We start from the raw sequence: 18,885 nt of genomic DNA, 5'->3' as shown, positions 1-18,885 counted from the left end.
ATGTGAAAAATACTTAGCCTTATGCTATTGCTGAAATGCGTCTCTCGCCATGTCTGACAGAACACGATAGGGCCTACACCTGAATAAACATGATCATTGTTTGTGTCCTAAACACACACTAGTCTACATCCTCTTCATTCCAGCATGCCTCTTCACTGGAATTCAGGGGGAACAAAGCAATCCACTCTCACCCAGTTCCATTTCTGTCCCCTCTCCTAAAACCTAGCACACTGAAAATGCTTTATAGAAGAAAACAACATGGCAGAATCTCCACAATGTGGTGAAAGGCTGTGTCTGCTTGCACACCTACCTAATAATTGAGAAGACATTAGGAAAGATGCAATTGGCTGAAATGGAATCAGAACTATTATTTATTTAACTAGGCAAATCAAATTCTTATTCACAGTGATGGCCTACCCCAGCCAAACCTATGGGACTCCCAATCACGGCCGGATGTGATACACTCTGGATTCGAACCAGGGACTGTCGTGACGCCTCTTACACTGAGATGCAGTGCTGCGCCACTCGACGAGAACACACGTAATTCCTAATCCCAGCCCATGTGATGAACCAACAGTCTGTTGTTGTGTTTTGGGTGCGAGTAGCCGAAGGGGCTGGATGAACCGAGAAGTGGGCGGAAACAGTCGTGAGATTAAAAAGCCTTGTCGGGATGCACTTCGTTCCATTTTCCACATACTCACGATCTGGCTTCCCCTCGACCATCTCTGCAGTTTTGATGAAAGCAGTGGGGTCAAATAACGGCTTTAACACTGGAGCTGTGAAAATCGAAAACGGGGTAAATTAAAAGTAGTTTGTCGATAGTTACTTTGGCATGACGTCCTTTCTACTCGGAGTTTATCGAAAGTAATGCTTTGTCAATCGTTGACAGCGCGTCAGCATAAGTAACTAACAGTTAACTAGCTATCTGGCTAGCCAAATCGATTCATTGATTTAAAATGCCATTTCCATATTTCTTCACGCTTAGCTTGTTTAGTCGGTTGACTCCGTTGGTAATTCATTTCAGGATATTGATGCGATTGATTAACTAACTAGCTAGCTAGTTGATTAGTTAGCTGCAAATGCATGTTGCTGTGCAGTGTTCTCACGGACAGTGTTTGCTTCTACTAGCGCAGTGTGGGTTCATTAAATGTGTTTTGACAACAGGTCTAGCTGCGTTATGTAAATTGGGTGAACTATTTTTTATGTAATATTACAGCTACTCGTGAAAGTAACGAAATATTTTTCCAATGTTCACCCCCATGTCTAGCTTGATAGGCCAAACTAGGCTATTGTTGTCAAATATTCCCGATTGTTGTGTAATGTTCATATTTTTTTTTTCCACCCACAGTGCTCCCGTCTGGTTGAAAGCACAGCATCATCTTGACCAGACAGCACAGCGATAATTTGCTGCATTCTCTCTAAAATAAACATTTTGTTTTGGGAGAGTATAATTTGATACCACATAAACGCTGCAGTCGCCATCAGTCCCTCATAATCAAAGCAAAATGGTGCAAAATATGATCAGCGAAGTCACTGGATTCCATAGCTCTTTCAAGGTGAATAAGTGTTTCTATTAGATTGCATTGGTTTCAAGATGGGAAAAGTGAGACCAGACTCCATCTTGCTATATTTAACTACATCTGTCTTCACACTTGGGTGACAAACATGTGTCCTTGCTACCAATGTTTACAGTTCACACATGCAGATATGAATAATGACAAAGTGAGTTAGAGGGAGACTGTTAAACTGGCCTACTTGGACAATGTTTTTAAATGGCACAACAGCACAGATTGGTTCAATTGTTATTGTATATATATGAAGCCTGGGTACAAGTGCGCAGTGCACAGAATTGTACACTGGATACAGTATCAGCTGTGAAATTCTTGAAGCTTGATTCAATATTGTGATGGCTGAAACCATGGCCACTGTAGTAAATAGGTTGCTAATTTTACCATAAATTGTGTGGGTCATTTTGAACAAGGCTTAACTTTTAGTTTAAATTCACCGGTTTGTTCTGCTCATCTAGGGCCAAAATCCCTTTGAGACTGATGAATTCACAGAAAATGGATCCCTCCTTGATTCCGACTTCAATTTTGAGTCGTCGAATAGACATGGTAAGTGCATTCCTTTGTTGTACTGAATCCATTCCTCTGAAGTTCTCATCTTACTCCAATAGGTCAATAACGGCATCCTTGGACACAAACTCTGTAGTACCATTTCCTATGTTAAGTAGCACGCTGTAATTCTATATTATTCTTACAGATTTTTGTGATTTTGTAGATATTCCCTCCAGCCAACCTATTGACATCCCTGATGCCAAGAAGAGAAATAAGAAGAAAAAGCGTTGCAGGGCAACTGACAGCTTCTCTGGCCGATTTGAGGGTGAGTAAATGTCTTATCTCATGTAAAGGACAGATTCTGTAGTTTATAGTACAAAATACAGCAATTTTTTTACAGTGTAAATCTTTTGTACATGTGTCCTACTAGATGTCTACAGGCTGCAGGCAGAGGTTCTTGGAGAGGGGGCATATGCAAGAGTCCAGACCTGCATCAACCTCATCACCAATAAAGAATATGCTGTGAAGGTAATGTTTCTCATGCTGCACAAGTTCTTTGAAAAGAAAACCCAATATCATTGAGTGCCTGACTGTTATTGTAATGAATGGTTTGTATAGATTTTGGGAACGTACCCATTTTTATAGGAAAGGTTATTGAAGGCTTTCCCAGGATATTGCCAACTTCAGAGGGTAGTGTCTGAAGTGTGCGTCACTCCTGACATGGGCCTGTGACTGTTATCGTCTCACTACTTTGCTGTTTGGGCCTTGGCTTACGCGCAATATAGGAATGTTACATTGATCATTAGCCACAAGCTGTGAATTGTGCACATGAAGGCATTGCTCAGGAAATATAGCCCCTTCATTTAATGATTTGTTTTTTTTAGTTAACCTTCATTTAACTAGGCAAGTGAGTGAAGAACAGATAATTATTTACAATGACGGCCTAGGAACAGTGGGTTAACTGCCTTGATCAGGGGCAGAACGACAGATTTTTATCTTGTCAGCTTGGGGATTTGATCTAGCAACCTTTCGCTTACTGGCCCAACACTCTAACTACTAGGCTACCTCTTTGACCAAGGCTGCTCTGGCATCTACATTTGTGGACTGTACTCTTGTAACCTTGTTTGGGACATTTCAAGACAGGCTTTATCATTTTTGTTCTGTTTAACAGATGTTTGAGGCTCTGTCTGTTTTGAAGCTGCTGTAGTTTTAATGGGCACTGGGTACCTAGCTACTGCTATCACAAACTCCCCCTTACTGTGTTTTTCTGGCTCTGCCATTCAATAAGAGCCAGCCAAAGGCTGCTTCCACCCCCTCTCTTTGCTCTCATTCGTCAGCCAGGCTCTTAGTGGCGGGAGGTGTGTGTGCTGGCAGCAGTGCCAAAACATAAAATCAAATTTTATTGGTCACATACACGTGTTTAGCAGATGTTATTGCGGGTGTAGCGAAATGCTTGTAGAACTAGAAGCGAGGCAGCCCTCTCTGTCGGCGCCATTTCCCGCATAAACCCGGGTAAGGGTTATGACCTGGCGTGTTCACTTTATTTATCATTTTTTTGTTCCTCTAGCAGCACTGTCCCCCCCCCCCTACAAAATGGGGTGTGGTTTGAAAAACAGTTGTTGGATTCCTGTGACTCATTCGCCCTCCTTTTGCCTTGAGGGAAATGTTGTGAAATTCAATTTGGTATATTTTTCATTTTTGCAATAGTGTTGTAAGATTTAGTTTGTTCCACATTTTGTATGGATTCTATGGATGCTGTAAGACAAGCATTACTTTTGCATCCAGTATATTAATGATCTTTGTTCCCCTCAAATCTTTCTAGTAATAGTTGTTCATTTAAGAGGGGTTCTAGGGGGTGGGATGTGGGAGAACCCGTGTCTGAAGGTCAGTTGGGGCTTGGAGGGGTCTCAGACTGCCCACACCAGATGTCCTCGTCAACTACTCCTCCCCCTCCCAATGTCTTGACGGGGGGGCGGGGACTCTAGTGTTGCAACACTAGAACAAAAGCCAGAGCTGCAGGAAAACAAACTGAAGGGGCCGGTCTTCTATCTGCTTGCCTTCTTTCCTGCCTGGCTAGCTTCATCCTGGGGCCCAGCATACTGAGTGCTCCTCGGCTGCCTGGGAATTCACATGTCTGGGTTTATTTACAGACCTGCAGTATGACTCAATGAGGCCATCCTGAAGCCAGGCTGCAGGGATGTATATTCCCTGCTGGGTGACTGTCTCTGACAGGAAAACCCCCACAGCCCTCCATAGGGATAAGAGGCTCACCCTCATGCGTTGGCTATTCATTTAGTCATCTATCAATTCTCCCATTATCAGTTAATTAATACTAGTGTCTGCTACTCATTGGAAGTTGTGTTCAGGAGAAAGCTTTGGTCAACACAGGCCTCTAATCCTAGAAACATTGTGCTCTGGCCCGGTGGGTTTCAATGCAGCTCTAATCCGGCTAGCAGGAAGAGCGTCACGTACACCCTCAGACAATGAGAAGAGGGGGCAGCTGGAAAATTTTGGTATTTGCTTTTAGTGTCAGCAGTCTCTTTTGGCTTTGCAACAAGCTGGACTGCCAGGCAGCAGCCCACAACAGTACTACAGCTAAATTTAGTCTCCACTCTGTTGTTGACGAAACTGGGAACTGGCTGCCTGTGATGGCTGGGATGAACCCTTTGCCCCTTTTTGCAATATAGGTTACACACTTATACTATATTTAGAGGTGTGGTGCTGTGATTCTTAACCTATTGGCTGTCTGGGTGGGTAGGCACTAGGCAACCTCAGAATTAGGTTAACCCTTCATCCTAGCTGTGCCTAAAGTGGTGAGGGGGAAGTGGGGCTAAGGGCACAGTATGATACATACATGGTGGTTGGAAGCCTATCCCCTAACCCAGACTCCTCCACTCCAGATCATTGAGAAGAGACCAGGTCACAGCCGCAGTCGTGTCTTCAGGGAGGTGGAGATGCTGTACCAGTGCCAGGGTCACAGGTAAGATTACTGCCTATATGCCAACCACATGGCTGACTTTTGACAATTTTTGTTGTTGTAGAAAGCAGTGTACCACTAAATGAGTAATGCTCTGAGACAAGTTTTTCTAGTTATTCAATACAAATATTTCCAGAATTATATATTTTTTAGTAATGGTTATAATCGTGTGACCAAAAAAATTACTGTGTCCTGTTTCCTTCACTGCAGAAACATCCTGGAGCTGGTGGAGTTCTTTGAGGAGGAAGACAAGTTTTACTTGGTGTTTGAAATGTTAAGAGGAGGTGAGTGCTTCCAACCAGGCTTAAATGCTCTGAACACTCACCACCAGTCTCAGGGGCTAATGTAATGCTTTAGTAAAATACACTATTTCCTCTTGCATGCGTCTCATTGAATTGGTCGGTGTAGCTTAATACAGACACTTTTTAAACAAGACAATGTAAGGGAGCAGAGTAATAAGTCTTGTTGACCCGCAGGTTCGGTCCTGGCTCACATCCACAGGAGACAACACTTTAGCGAGCAGGAAGCCTGCATTGTGGTGCAGGACATCGCCAGCGCTCTGGATTTCCTGCATAACAAAGGTAAGCGTCCTCCAGCAGGGTCGAGCCACAGCCCCGGGCCTGCCTGCCAGGCCAAGGGGGAGGATTGGGTTTCACATTGGTACTGGGAAGGGCCTGGAGATGGGCTGGCGTGTCTCACGAGGGCTTTGCACTGCAACTATCTGATCTGGTTTCAGCAGATGGTTGGAAGGCTCGACCCACTGTACACCTGGGTATAATAAATGGGCTTAAGGTCTCGCGTGTTGCTTCCACACCTGGGCTGTTGGGTGAAAGCTCAGCCATAGGCCCCCTGTGATCCCTAGCAGTGGCCCATACTGGTCATTTGACACATGCCAACATATAACCCACCAGTACTGTTTAATTCACCATACCTTAGAATGATTTTTTATTTTATTTTATTTTTTAAGGAATGGCACATAGAGATCTGAAGCCGGAAAACATCTTGTGTGAGCACGTGGACAAGGTATGTTTCCATTGCTGGGTGTCTGATATCTTTAGTCACTGGCACAAGGGCACGCTAATCTGAAGTTAAGTATGATTGCCAGTAAGTCGCCTTCCTAAAGTGCTATCATACCCAATGAAAGGCATAAACAACAACCAACACCCTGAACTTTGGTCACTAATCTCTTGAGCGGCATCAGAAGAAAGGATGATTTTGTAATATCTGAAACGTGCCTTTCTCCCTTCCTCTGTAGATCTCTCCTGTGAAGATCTGTGACTTTGACCTGGGCAGTGGGATCAAGCTGAACAGCGACAGCTCACCCATCTCCACCCCAGAGCTCCTTACTCCGGTCAGTCAGTTTACTACACTGTTGTGCCAGTCCAGTTCACCTTGATTCATTTAGACTGCATGTATAAATAGTCTTGTGGAAATGGTATGGGAGGGAAACATACATTTTATGGAAGGCAGTAGGGATCTGCATCGTTCCCTTTCAAGACGATTCGATACGTATCTAAATACATGAGCTCCAAAACGGTACATTTTAGTCTGAAAAGATTCGGTGCATTTTGGTTTGACTAGAGAACGATTGGATGCAATTTACTGACATTGGTTGCATAAAAGTATTCATTTTCTGTGCTAATTTCTGCTGTTGATGGAGCTCATGAGCTGGATCTGTCTGTGTGGACTTGTGTGGGTGTAAATTATATATATATCTATGGTGTATATGCTGAAGGCGTCTGAGCCATAAGGGAGACTAGGCATCTACCACCACACTATCACTATCAAATTGGGGGGGGTCGCAATGTAGCCTATGCTTTTGTCCCCCCCCCGCCTTGGTTGTGAAATTACAATCACTCTCTAACTTGTCATTTTTGCAGATTAAGTGTTTGAGCTAGTAATGTATCGATATTTACAAATTCAGCTATGACAGCCAATGACTATACACTACCATTCAAAAGTTTGATCTCTTAGATATGTCCTTGTTTTTGAAAGAAAAGCAACATTTTTGACCATTTTAAAATTGATAAGACATACATTGTTAATGTTGTAAATTACTATTGTAGCTGGAAACGGCAGATTTTAAATGTACACCTATGTAGATATTCCAGAGGCCCATTATCAGCAACCGTCACTCCTGTGTTCCAATGGCACGTTGTTAGCTAATCCGAGTTTATAATTTTAAAAGGCTAATTGATCTTTTGAATTATGTTAGCGCAGCTGAAAAGTGTTCTGTTTTAAAGCAATAAAACTGTCCTGCTTTAGACTAGTTGAGTATCTGGAGAATCAGCTTTTGTGGGTTTGATTAGACTCAAAATGGCCAGAAACAAAGACCTTTCTTCTGAAACTCGTCAGTCTATTCTTGTTCTGAGAAATGAAGGCTAGTGCATGTGAGAAATTGCCAAGAAACTGAAGATCTAGTACAACGCTGTGTACTACTCCCTTCACAGAACAGCGCAAACTGGCTCTAACCAGAATAGAAAGAGGAGTGGGAGGCCCGGTGCACAACTGAGCAAGAGGACAAGTACATTAGTGTCAAGTTTGAGAAACAGATGCCTTACAAGTACTCAACTGGCAGCTTCTTTAAATAGTACCTGCAAAACACCAGTCTCAACGTCAACAGTGAACAGGCGACTTTGGGATGCTGGCCTTCTAGGCATAGTGGCAAAGAAAAAAGCCATATCTCACTGGCCAATAAAAAGAAAAGATTAAGATGGGCAAAAGAACACACTGGTCAGAGGAAGATTGAAAAAAGTATTATGGACAGACAAATGTAAGTTTGAAGTGTTCGGAACATTCGTGAGATGCAGAAAAGATGCTGGAGGAGTGCTTGACGCCATCTGTCAAGCATGGTGGAGGCAATGTAATGGTCTGGGGGTGCTTTGGTGGTGGTAAAGTGGGAGATTTGTACAGTGTAAAAGGGATCTTGAAGAAGGAAGTCTCACTCCATTTTGCAACGCCATACCCTGTGGACGGCGCTTAATTGGAGCCAATTTCCTGCTAAAACAGGACAATGACCCAAACCACAGCTCCAAACTATGCAAGAACTATTTAGGGGAAAAGCAGTCAGCTGGTATTCTGTCTATAATGGATTGGCCAGCACAGTCACCGGTCTCAACCCTATTGAGCTGTTGTGGGAGCAGCTTGACCGTAAGGTACGTAAGAAGTGCCAATCCAACTTGTGGGAGGTGTTTCAGGAAGCATGGGGTGAAATTTCTTCAGATTACCTCAACAAATTGACAACTAGAATGCCGAAGGTCTGCAAGGCTGTAATTGCTGCAAATTGAGGATTTTCTTTTGACTAAAACAAAGTTTGAAGCACAATTATTTAAATTAAATCATTATTTATAACCTTGTCATCGTCTTGACTATGTTTTCTATTCATTTGGCAACTCATTTCATGCATGTTTTCATGGAAAACAAGGACATTTCTAAGTGACCCCAAACTTTTGAACGGTAGGGTGAAATCCAAAGTTGTGCTACACACCATCTCAAAATCGAATGGTTTTGACTGGTTCAAAGTTTGTCTCGCTTCCTTTCTCCGCCAGCGTTGGCCATGCAGTGCACATCGCAAAAATGATTCCTTGTTATACAACGAAAATTTGATAATTTCATATCTAGAAATGACCATATACACTGATTGCTTAAAGCAAAACTATTGCTGATGGGGGAACCTGAGCAATCTATTGTAAGCCCCCTTCAGCAGGTATAGCCAGATGAGTGGTCTCTGGTAGTTGTTTCCGGCGCCTAACTCCCAGTGGTCAGCGTGCAAAGCCGGGCACTCTGACTAGACTACTGAAATTCCCTAGGGTTGTTCGGCATGAAAAGTGACTTGTAGCTCATCAGTTACATGCTTAGTTCGACACTGAAGGAGAGGACGCATCAGTTGTCACTAAATATTAGGTATTTTTGGAAGGTAGAAAGGTAATTGGAATGAATCAGCAATTCGTAGCATTTTAATCTTTGTTTTTTGACTGGTGCATTTTACATTTGGATCGTTTTGGGGTTCGCGGACTGATGCAGTCATATCTTAAACATTTGAATCGGGGAACGGTGCGTGTCCCTAGAAGGCAGATGTGATTTATAGGACGTGGCACAAAGCCCCAGTTAATCGGTCATATGCCCTGCCGCTGGCTGTTTCCCTAATATGCAGGGTGTTTTTACGATGCCGCTCCCCAGTGGTGTCACCTGGGGATTGGTACACACACAGCCTGAGTCAATTCCCCTCCCGGTGCGCTCTCCTATCTGGCAGCTCCTAGGCTTAGATATCTGAATTGCCCCTGTCAGCTCCATTCGAATTCCCCAAAGTCTAATGTCCACATCCTTATACTTATCAGTGGAAATGGTGAGGCACGTGGGGTTATGATGGTTTATCCCCACGTTTTGTAAAAAAATAACTATTTTGAACCCGGAATGGCAGTTATTGGAATGATTCAAATGTAAAGGGACCCCTCTCATTATTTGCCCCTCCCATAGTTGTCAGAGGAAGAGATGGAGGTTAGCAGGTGAAGCTGATAGCCCGTCCAGGCTAGCAAGAGGGGGAATGTGGAGAAATGTAAGGGGTGGTGGATTTTGCATTGGAACCTGACCTAGCTTTAGCAGCCTGTTGGTGGGCCAACTCTGCCCTGGCCTCTTGGTAGAATAGTTGTGGAGCCAGGGGTCTCACGGGTTTAGTCTGTGGTGGGGTGGGTCAGACTTGCACATTTGGCCCACTTTGGAGACCGACTAGGTGGCGTGAGTGCTGAGTGGTCTCCTCCTCTATGATGTTGGGTCTCTGCTCTCTCCCTCACCTTGCCTGCACCCCCCTCTGGTTTCAACAAGAGCCTGGTCTTTATCTAAGAGATTGCCCTGGGTCAGGTCAGACTTTTTTTGAATAAAGGTATTTTGTCATTCCTGTGGAAAGAACTAGATGTAATATCCTTGTAGGATTAAGGCTACAGGGAACAGATTGCACAGACAGCGAGGCTAAACTATGGTATGTGGAAGTGGCTGAATGAGAACCTTATTTTCCTTGGAATGGTAATTGGAATGAAACAATGTCTCCCTTCACTGAGCCTCTGCTGCATTTCTCTGGTATCACTTGAGCTGTAACATGCAGAAACAGAAATAACATTGCCACCCACCCTCTGGTCTCTTCTCACTGTAGTTGCCACCCACTTTCTCTCACCACATTTGTGCAAGCCTGCATTTCTCTTTGTATTCATGAAACAAAACCCCCATGTCTGAAGCTTGTTCTATAAAAATTGAGTCTTGCCCTTGTACCTAGCAACTGTGCTTTGATTGGCTGAGCCAGGGGGAGTGGGGGGGTGGTGACGTATGTGTGTGTGCACAGAGCTGCTCATACGCTCACCCTTGTTTTTCTTTCGCCTCATCAGGGGCAATCTGATTTTAATTTCCTCCACCCTCAATCCCCCCTCCTTACCTACATGTCTGCACTTAGGCCATGTTGTTTTCCAATATATAGTTTCATAGTATTTGCAGATTGTTCATGTGCTTGAGTAAATTTGAATTTGATAAAAGGCACTCTAAGACAATTTTGTTTACTGTACTTGTAGAGGTTGGGAATAGCTGGTCTCTTTTCTGAGAATCATGTTTGTGGTTTCCTGAGAACTTAGTGGTGAAAACGGATCGGCATGGGGCTGTGTAGCAGTACATGCAGGCCTGTGCTGCACCTTAAAGGGAATTCACAGAAGTTGTTAGAGGTTTGTCAGGCACTCTGATGTAGCTGATGAAAGACCAACTCCTCTTTCTGTAAGCTGTCCTCAAACAACAGCTGTGTTGTCACGTGACTATATGGGCTGGCTGGCTACATGGTTAGGAAAGTCCCAGGTTGAGTTAACCAACAAATCTACAGACGTCAGCTGATTAACCACTATCTGTGTCACAGCAGGATGGTTTGAGACTGATGCAAGTCTTCAGCAGTATTGACTGATGCAAGTCTTCAGCAGTATTGACTGATGCAAGTCTTCAGCAGTATTGACTGATGCAAGTCTTCAGCAGTATTGACTGATGCAAGTCTTCAGCAGTATTGACTGATGCAAGTCTTCAGCAGTATTGACTGATGCAAGTCTTCAGCAGTATTGACTGATGCAAGTCTTCAGCAGTATTGACTGATGCAAGTCTTCAGCAGTATTGACTGATGCAAGTCTTCAGCAGTATTGACTGATGCAAGTCTTCAGCAGTATTGACTGATGCAAGTCTTCAGCAGTATTGACTGATGCAAGTCTTCAGCAGTATTGACTGATGCAAGTCTTCAGCAGTATTGACTGATGCAAGTCTTCAGCAGTATTGACTGATGCAAGTCTTCAGCAGTATTGACTGATGCAAGTCTTCAGCAGTATTGCACCAGCATGGTTATGTTTAGCTACTCTAGAAAGTCAAATCTGCTGCTGTACAGGTATCAGTTGAGCTCTCATCTTACCCCCTTTAGCTGCCCCACACCCTTATCAGTGCCTTGAGCAGTCATAGTCTAGCCATCCTATCTCTGGCTGCTGGGCTTAGCCATGTTTTTGAAGGGAGCTCTGAAACATGAGTACTCTTGATGATCATAATCCCATTACTCCTCTAAAGCACCTTGGTGGACAGAAATATATATTTTTCCATGATGCTGTTGTGTTTTAGCTGGCAGTGTGGCGGTTTCTCCTGGTTTTTCCATGAGGGTTGGATTTGGAATACCTAGGATAAAGCAATCCTTCTGCCCCCCCCCCCCCCTTAAAATGATCTAGATGCACTATTGTAAAGTGGCTGTTCCACTGGATGTCATAAGGTGAATGCACCAATTTGTAAGTCGCTCTGGATAAGAGCGTCTGCTAAATGACTTAAATGTAAATGTAAATTTGACCTGAATCTGGGAGTGTTGTTAAGGAAGGCAACCAGCTGTGCAGGGGTTGGGGCTCGCTGGCCAACAGACTAGGCTTTGTCTGCTCTGAGTCCTGCACTGTGAATTTACATTCCATAAGGTGCAGTGGGACAGAGCTGGGGTGACAGCTGGACCAGGGCTCACAATAGAGGCTAGCTGTGTGCAAACAGACCACTCCAGCCTCTCCTCGGATAGAGGAATGCTATTTTTGAGTAAACATACACCCCTGTCAGCTTTAACCCCCCCCCATGGTGTTGCAGCAGGCTCACATTGTTTGGGTTTTATGAATGTTTGGTTTACCAGAGGTTATCTTGGTATCTCCTTCAACCAGAGCACCATTCATGATAAAGCTAGCTAGCCAATCAGGAGTGTTGAAAGGGTGTCCTTGATACCTCTCCTGACCTGAGCTCTGGGTTTAGTTTATGTGGTCTGGTCAATCTAACCCCACAGATTGAGGAATCATCATGTTTGTTGTTTATTGTAATTTGTACTGCATTTTTGTGATGTCCAATTGTCTCATCGCTTTAACAGTCTCTCGAGAGGTGAAGGTCGAGACATGCATCCTCCGAAACATGACCCGCCGAGCAGCACTGCTTCTTAACACACTGCTCGCTTGACATGGAAGTCAGATGTATTATTTGCCAAGAGGTTGTTCAGTTTCTCTGAAAGTAAACAGAAGAGAAGCTCATTAAATCTGAGCAGGGCACTGAGGGCAGCCAACTCCTAAGGAATTGCTTTGTTCTCCTGTCCTGCTGAACTAGCGACCCACGCATTCCTTCATCCCTGCTCAAAGTATTAAAACACCATTGGGTGTTTGTTTGACGGAGTTATGCAACTGTGCTAGGCTTTCTTAGACTGACCCACCGACAATCCTCTTTTCCTAGCTCAGTGTTTGGCCTAGTTTCACATCCCACAGTCACACTGAACCTGTAGCCTGATCAGTCGGTCCACCGTGGTCTTTGAGCCGAGTGCTAAGATCAGGCCCCACTCATCCCTGCCGACTGCCCTCACCTCCCAGCTCACTGCACATAATGTTCTTCATGCCTCATTACATTTTCTGCAGAGATGTTTTGGAAAGCAGGGGGACTTAAAGAAATCCATCAGTGTGGATAATCCCCCCCTTGAGCCCATCTGTACTGCTTTAGTTTAGCCCAGAGCTGCTGTCTACCATGTGACTTTCATACAGGCTTCTGTGCAGAGGCACATGAGGCATCAGCTGAATAGAGCAGGCAGAAATGTTTTGTTCAGGGACGTTGGACAGCATAGACTTGTTTTTCCTATGTAATGTGTGTACAACAGTGAATTCAGCTGTTTTTATATAGCTGCAGCAATAGCCTCAGGTGGGAGTTGACTGTTCCCAGCCCAGAGCTAACTAACCCTGCCATCTGTCTTTCCTGCAGTGTGGCTCAGCAGAGTACATGGCCCCTGAGGTGGTGGAGGCCTTCAGTGAGGAGGCCACCAACTATGACAAGCGCTGTGACCTGTGGAGCCTGGGGGTCATCCTCTACATCCTGCTGAGCGGCTACCCGCCCTTTGTGGGCCGCTGCGGCAGTGACTGTGGCTGGGATTTGGGAGAACCGTGCCACACATGCCAGGTAAGGAAGGAAGCAAAGACCACCTCCGGCTGCATCAGATTCTCGCTCTAGTTTCTCTCCCTTTTCTTTATCATGTGTGCTCCTGAAACTGTTGTTTGTTTAGTAGGGAGTATAGTAGTCCTAGATGCATGTGTACATTTATAGGACACCTGTGGCTTGCACACAATTGTGAAATTCAAACTGTACGTTCCTTACTATGTGACGGTAAAGAAAGCACTTATTTCTTCTCCAGAACACATTGTTCGAGAGTATCCAGGAAGGGAAGTATGAGTTTCCTGAGAAGGACTGGGCTCACATCTCCTCAAGTGCCAAAGACCTGATCTCCAAACTGCTAGTTCGGGACGCCAAGAACCGCCTGAGTGCCGGCCAGGTTCTGCAGCACCCATGGGTGCAGGGGGTGAGTCTCGTGCGCTCTCCCGCCCACTCCTTGACACACATTTCAGTGGGTAGAATGGGTGGGGGTTGTTTTTGTCTAAAATGGGTCCTGCTTTATTTTATTTTTTTAGGGCTTCTCTGACACTCTGCCAACATCCATCCTACATCAAAGGTGAGTTCATCTTTTCAGAGTTCTTGAGGGATAGGGGGTATGTTTTGTGTAGTGTATCCTGATCAACTCATTATAGGAAAGTACAACTATTGAAAATGGAGTGTCACCTTCTGCATTGTTAATGTCTATATTTGGTCTCATCCTATCAGAAACAGTGCCAAGGACCTGACGTTCTTTGCTGGCAAGGCGGTGGCCATGAACCGGCAATTGGCTGAGCAGGCTGTGATGGAGCAGCAGCAGCTTGACGAGGCTCCCATGGTCATCACAGCCAGCTCCACCTCCATGTGCCTCTCCCCTCCATCCAACTCAAAGCTGGCCAAGCGCAGGCAGAGGGGCAGCCTCTTGAAGACTGGACCCGTCTCTGCCTCCGAGCTCAGTCAGCTCCTCACCCCCCTCGTCATCACGTCATCATGTGCCTAAACCACCACCTTTGCCCACCCCCCAACTCAGATCTCTAGACAACCGCTCAGCCTGGCCTCTACCTGACCGCAGCTCTTCAGCCACACTGACTGCAGGCATGTCCCCATCTTTAACAGGAGACTGCTACCATGCCTGCTGTCTGTTTCCTAACTGCCTTCTGCCCCACAGCAGCACTTATAAAGCACATCAGCCAGGGCATGCATACACCTGCACATCCAGGCTGCTGGGTCTGCTAAGGACTGGGAGGTCGATGGGATGGGACGGCTCTTCAAGCTCTGTTTTTATTTTGTGAAGTCTAAGGCAGAACGTTTGAACCAAGCTCAGACACCAAAGGTCTACCTGTTGTGCTGCTTTCACGTTATAACTAGATCAACTGTGACTTAAGTTTACCTGGAATGTTCTCTTTGCCTGTATGCATGAATGCAGCAGATGCATACATGCTTATGCAATAGCCAAGCTGTTATGGAGGGATTCAGTGAAAAGTTCAGAATGCTGGAAGCGGATGCTTTTAGGTCCTGGTGTAGTCCATTGTTTGGCTGGGACTTTCAAAGCTTTCAGATTATTTTGCTTTATCTTAATGGATAAATTCCTCTTCAACTGAGCCTCTGTAGATTTTAAGCCCACAGTAAAAAACCTTGTGGCTGTGCACTTGAGCCTCTAGTACCAGAGAATGTGTATCTATAACCAGCCCTTATTACGCTGCAATGTCTACCAATTCAGTTTCATAGATGAAATGAACTATGCCAAACTAGCACTGGCCATGTATCATTCAACATTCATTCCTCCTGAATTTCTACAACGCAATAGGGGTTGAATTACATTAGTGCCTCCGCAAGAGAGGCTTTATGCACCAACCAAAAGTTCTTGGTGCATGTAACTAATTTGATACCAGACGGGTATACTACAAGACAGGATAAATAAATTAGCCAGCTAACTTGGATTAAAAACCATAACTTGATTTCTTGTTCATTAAATAAGCTAAACATAATGTTTTTTGGTTTAGTCACTAACCATGTTTCCATCAACTTTTTATGCGATTTTTAAATGGCATGTCTGATAATGTCACGGCAGGCCTGACGGAAACGGCAAATTTGTCGGTGAACTTTAACAAATGTTTAAACAAAATATGATAGACACGGTGAGATTTGTCAGTACAATTAATTATGTGCGGAGATGGCAACGCAAATGCCTTTTTATGCGCAAATATTGATATAACATAAGCTTGGAGTCATGCGATATGTTGTGGTCCGCCCACTACGACTGATCAAAGAATGCCGTTTATTAGGCTACAGATGACATAAGTTATGATTAACTTCACAAGGTGGAGAAAGATCATGCAGTGTGTGCTCCTTTCCAATAAATATCGAGGGTCTTATTCTGGAAACATGATTGTGCTTGGCTGCTTTTTGACACATCTTGCTATTTTGTCCATAATCTCATGTAGGCTATCCTACAAGGACTCTATCTGCAAGCTGTTGACTAGAGCACATGTACCAAGACCAGTGGGCATATTTGCAATACAACACCATTTTTATTTTGTTGACAAAACCATCAGTTGCAAATGCGAGGGAAACTTGTATTTGGTACATGGGAATTTAACCCCAAAAGTTATTTTTTTGTGCATTACGTCATCACGTACAGCATTTTTATCCTCAACAGGTCAACTTGATGGAAACCCATCTCTGGGAAAATGCACCTATTTTTCTGCAAAGTTTCAGAATATTTACATGAATCTGTCGCCAATTGGATGGAAACCTAGCTAATGAGACTTCCCATTTTAAGCTTCTCTTTAAAAAAAGTCATTTCTGAACATTTAGGCACGTTAGCTGGCTAACTCCTTGATCCAGCTTAGATGTATACCCTGCTGACATATCGAAGGGGTTTACCTGACGCTACCCTTGCTTAAAAATGGCAAATTTGTTTCCCCATGCCGAGTGGTGTACTAAGTTGTTGTCATCAGACCATTTAGCTGTTCACATCTAATACATCTTAAGTAATTTGACTGCTGGTTAGTGTGAAGTGATTTTTATGCCATGGCTGTCATAACCTGTCAAGCATAGCAGGGTTAGAAAAGCACATTTTGGTCGCTGTGACTTACCTATTGGATTTGAAACCTGATCTCAGAACAAATACAATCAGGCTTTTCCGTTAAGGGGGTAACCTGATACTGTCCTTTATTATGTGACACACCCTCTCAGAATGATTCTAAACTCCATCATAACTTTGCATAAAACATGGTGAAGGAGACTATTGGGGAAAAAATACAAAATGGAAAAGCATTCCGAAGGAAAAAAAGTATTCTGAGGCCATGTAGCTGTAAATAATCAGTTCTTTAAAAAAAGTTGACTTTATAATGTTTCACTCCATGTCAATGTTTAAATGTGCCACTGATATTTTAGTTTTTTATGTCGACCTGCATGTGGCGTTCAGGTGGAACACCAGATGTTTTTATATTCGAAGATTATTTTTTAAGAGTTCAATGTACGAGAGGATGTGGGATGGGGAAAGTTTTCAAGATTTTTTTTTTTTTTTTTATGAAACATTTATTTGTATCTGGAGCAAAATAATTAATGCCCAGTGAAGGCTTTTACTGTTTTGTATGTGAAAAGTGTTGGTAACTATCTGTTTGGAAACAAGTTAGGCTCTTTCTGAAATTTAAACAATTATTTTACGGTGATGGTCTCGACACTGTAGCCATTTGCCAAAGAGGGTAAAAGTCATGAAAACAAGTGTTTTGACCTGGGGTCTTTTGACACGAGCACACATTCTCAAGGAGTAAAACTCCTAAACTCATGAATGTCCATGTGGTGTTGCCAGCACCGCAGTGTGGTACTCTGGAGGGGGGGAATAAATAAAAATGACTCCCTTGAAGTCATATGGCCCATTATGCTGATAATAGGACACTGATTGTAGTCTTTTAAAGAAACCTACCAATGCATCTTTGTGGGGTTTTATGTCTTATAGTAAGACTTACTTGAATTTGTATATGCAGCTGTTTTCTTTGTTTGTGAAACTACCTTGCTATCAAGAATCTGAACAAAAGCATTAAGCTAAGTAAGGTGGTCTTTAGGGTTTTGAAAATACATATTCAATTCAGTTTCTACTTTGATACTTTAAAAAAAAAACATGTTTCTCTCTACGTTTCGTTAGGGTTGGGATTCTCAGAAATGCATCAAGACTTTGGTAGTACTCTAAGATATAATTAAGGTATGAGTTACATTAGTCATAATCATTACTACTTTTCCCCAATGCAGTAGTTTTGGACTGCCTTTTTATTTGGAGAGAATGAATACAAGCTATCCCTAGCCTCTTTTTAATTATTATTTTTTTAGCTTTTTGTAAAACCTTTTTATTAAGTCAACTGGACAGTCATAATCCACTTCCCCACAATTTGAATATAGCCCACCGGCAATGCATTTTAACATTGACATTTTTATAAATAGTTGAGTTTAAGGGAGGTAACATGTAGACTTGTTTTTCTACCATGTGGTTATGATATCCTCAAGCCTTGAGGCTTCTCTTGAGTGTTGTTGATACTTGTTTTTAACCTCTCCCAGCCCAAAAATATTGATGGGGAAAAATGTTGGAAAGTACATATTACATCAGAGACATACATTGATTTTAAATAAGCACTTTACTGTACCATTTGACTGATTTTGCAGTTCACATAAAGCAACATTTGACTGTTGCAGAATTTTGTTTTTCTAAAGATACAATAAAAATGCTTTGAACAAATGTTTTTTTTTTTTTCGGTTAAGAATATTTAATGCCTTCAGAAAATGCACACCGCTTGAGTTTGTCAAAATGTTTGTTACAGCCTGAATTTTAAAATGTATTAGAGTGAATTCACTGGCCCACACACAATACCCCATAATGTCAAAGTGGAATTATGTTTTTAATTTCAAATGAAAAGTTAGGCTTGAGTCAAGTATTCAACTCCTTTGTTATGGCAAGCTTATATAGGTTCAAGAGAAAATGTGCCCTAATAGTTTTTTCAATGACTACCTCATCTCTGTACCCCACACATTCTTTTGGTTGTGTATGTGGACACCTTGTAGAATATCTCATTCTGAAATCATGGGCATTAATAAGGAGTTGGTCCCGCCCCTTTGCTATAACGGCCTCTAGTCTTCTTGGAAGGTTTTCCACTAGATGCGGGGACTTACTTCCATTTAGCCATAAGAGCATTACTGAGGTCGAGCAGTCCGCGTTTCAATTCATCCCAAAGGTATTTGATGGGGTTGAGGTCGGCTCTGTGCAGGCCAGTCAAGTTCTTCCACACCGATCTTGACGAACCATATCTGTATGGACCTCGCTTTCTGCACACAGGGGCATTGTCATGCGGAAACTTTAAAGGGCCTTCCCCAAACTGTTGCCACAATGTTGGAAGCACAGAATTGTCTAGAATGTCATTGTATGCTGTAGCGTTA

At 43.3% G+C, this 18,885-nt stretch overlaps 1 protein-coding gene across 2 annotated transcripts; it reads left to right on the top strand.

Moving 5' to 3' along the window:
- Positions 1–590: 590 nt before the first annotated feature.
- On the top strand, positions 591–18,190 carry mknk2b (MAPK interacting serine/threonine kinase 2b). Of its 2 annotated transcripts, none has more exons than XM_055861324.1 (14): positions 591–796; positions 1,349–1,556; positions 2,027–2,114; positions 2,263–2,382; positions 2,488–2,585; positions 4,958–5,037; positions 5,245–5,318; positions 5,511–5,615; positions 6,002–6,057; positions 6,290–6,385; positions 13,294–13,488; positions 13,721–13,885; positions 13,995–14,035; positions 14,185–18,190. In XM_055861324.1, exons 2-14 carry the CDS (start codon positions 1,506–1,508, stop codon positions 14,453–14,455), a joined length of 1,440 nt encoding a protein of 479 aa, XP_055717299.1. In that variant the 5' UTR covers positions 591–796; positions 1,349–1,505; the 3' UTR covers positions 14,456–18,190. The 2 variants fall into 2 exon arrangements, with proteins under 2 accessions (XP_055717299.1, XP_055717301.1); XM_055861326.1 differs by having other exon boundaries at positions 595–796; positions 2,281–2,382.
- The last annotated feature ends 695 nt before the right edge of the window (positions 18,191–18,885 follow it).

Source organism: Salvelinus fontinalis, chromosome 14 (genome assembly GCF_029448725.1).
Source record: "Salvelinus fontinalis isolate EN_2023a chromosome 14, ASM2944872v1, whole genome shotgun sequence".
Lineage (NCBI taxonomy): Eukaryota > Metazoa > Chordata > Actinopteri > Salmoniformes > Salmonidae > Salvelinus > Salvelinus fontinalis.
This window is presented reverse-complemented; position numbering and strand designations above follow the sequence as displayed.

Excerpts from the sequence above, each read along its gene's own strand:
- mknk2b (XM_055861324.1), top strand. The coding sequence starts at position 1,506 with ATGGTGCAAAATATGATCAGCGAAGTCACTGGATTCCATAGCTCTTTC. Across the intron at positions 2,115-2,262 it reads TGAGTCGTCGAATAGACATG|ATTTTTGTGATTTTGTAGAT; the intron begins GTAAGTGCATTC and ends TTATTCTTACAG. Across the intron at positions 2,383-2,487 it reads CTTCTCTGGCCGATTTGAGG|ATGTCTACAGGCTGCAGGCA; the intron begins GTGAGTAAATGT and ends GTGTCCTACTAG.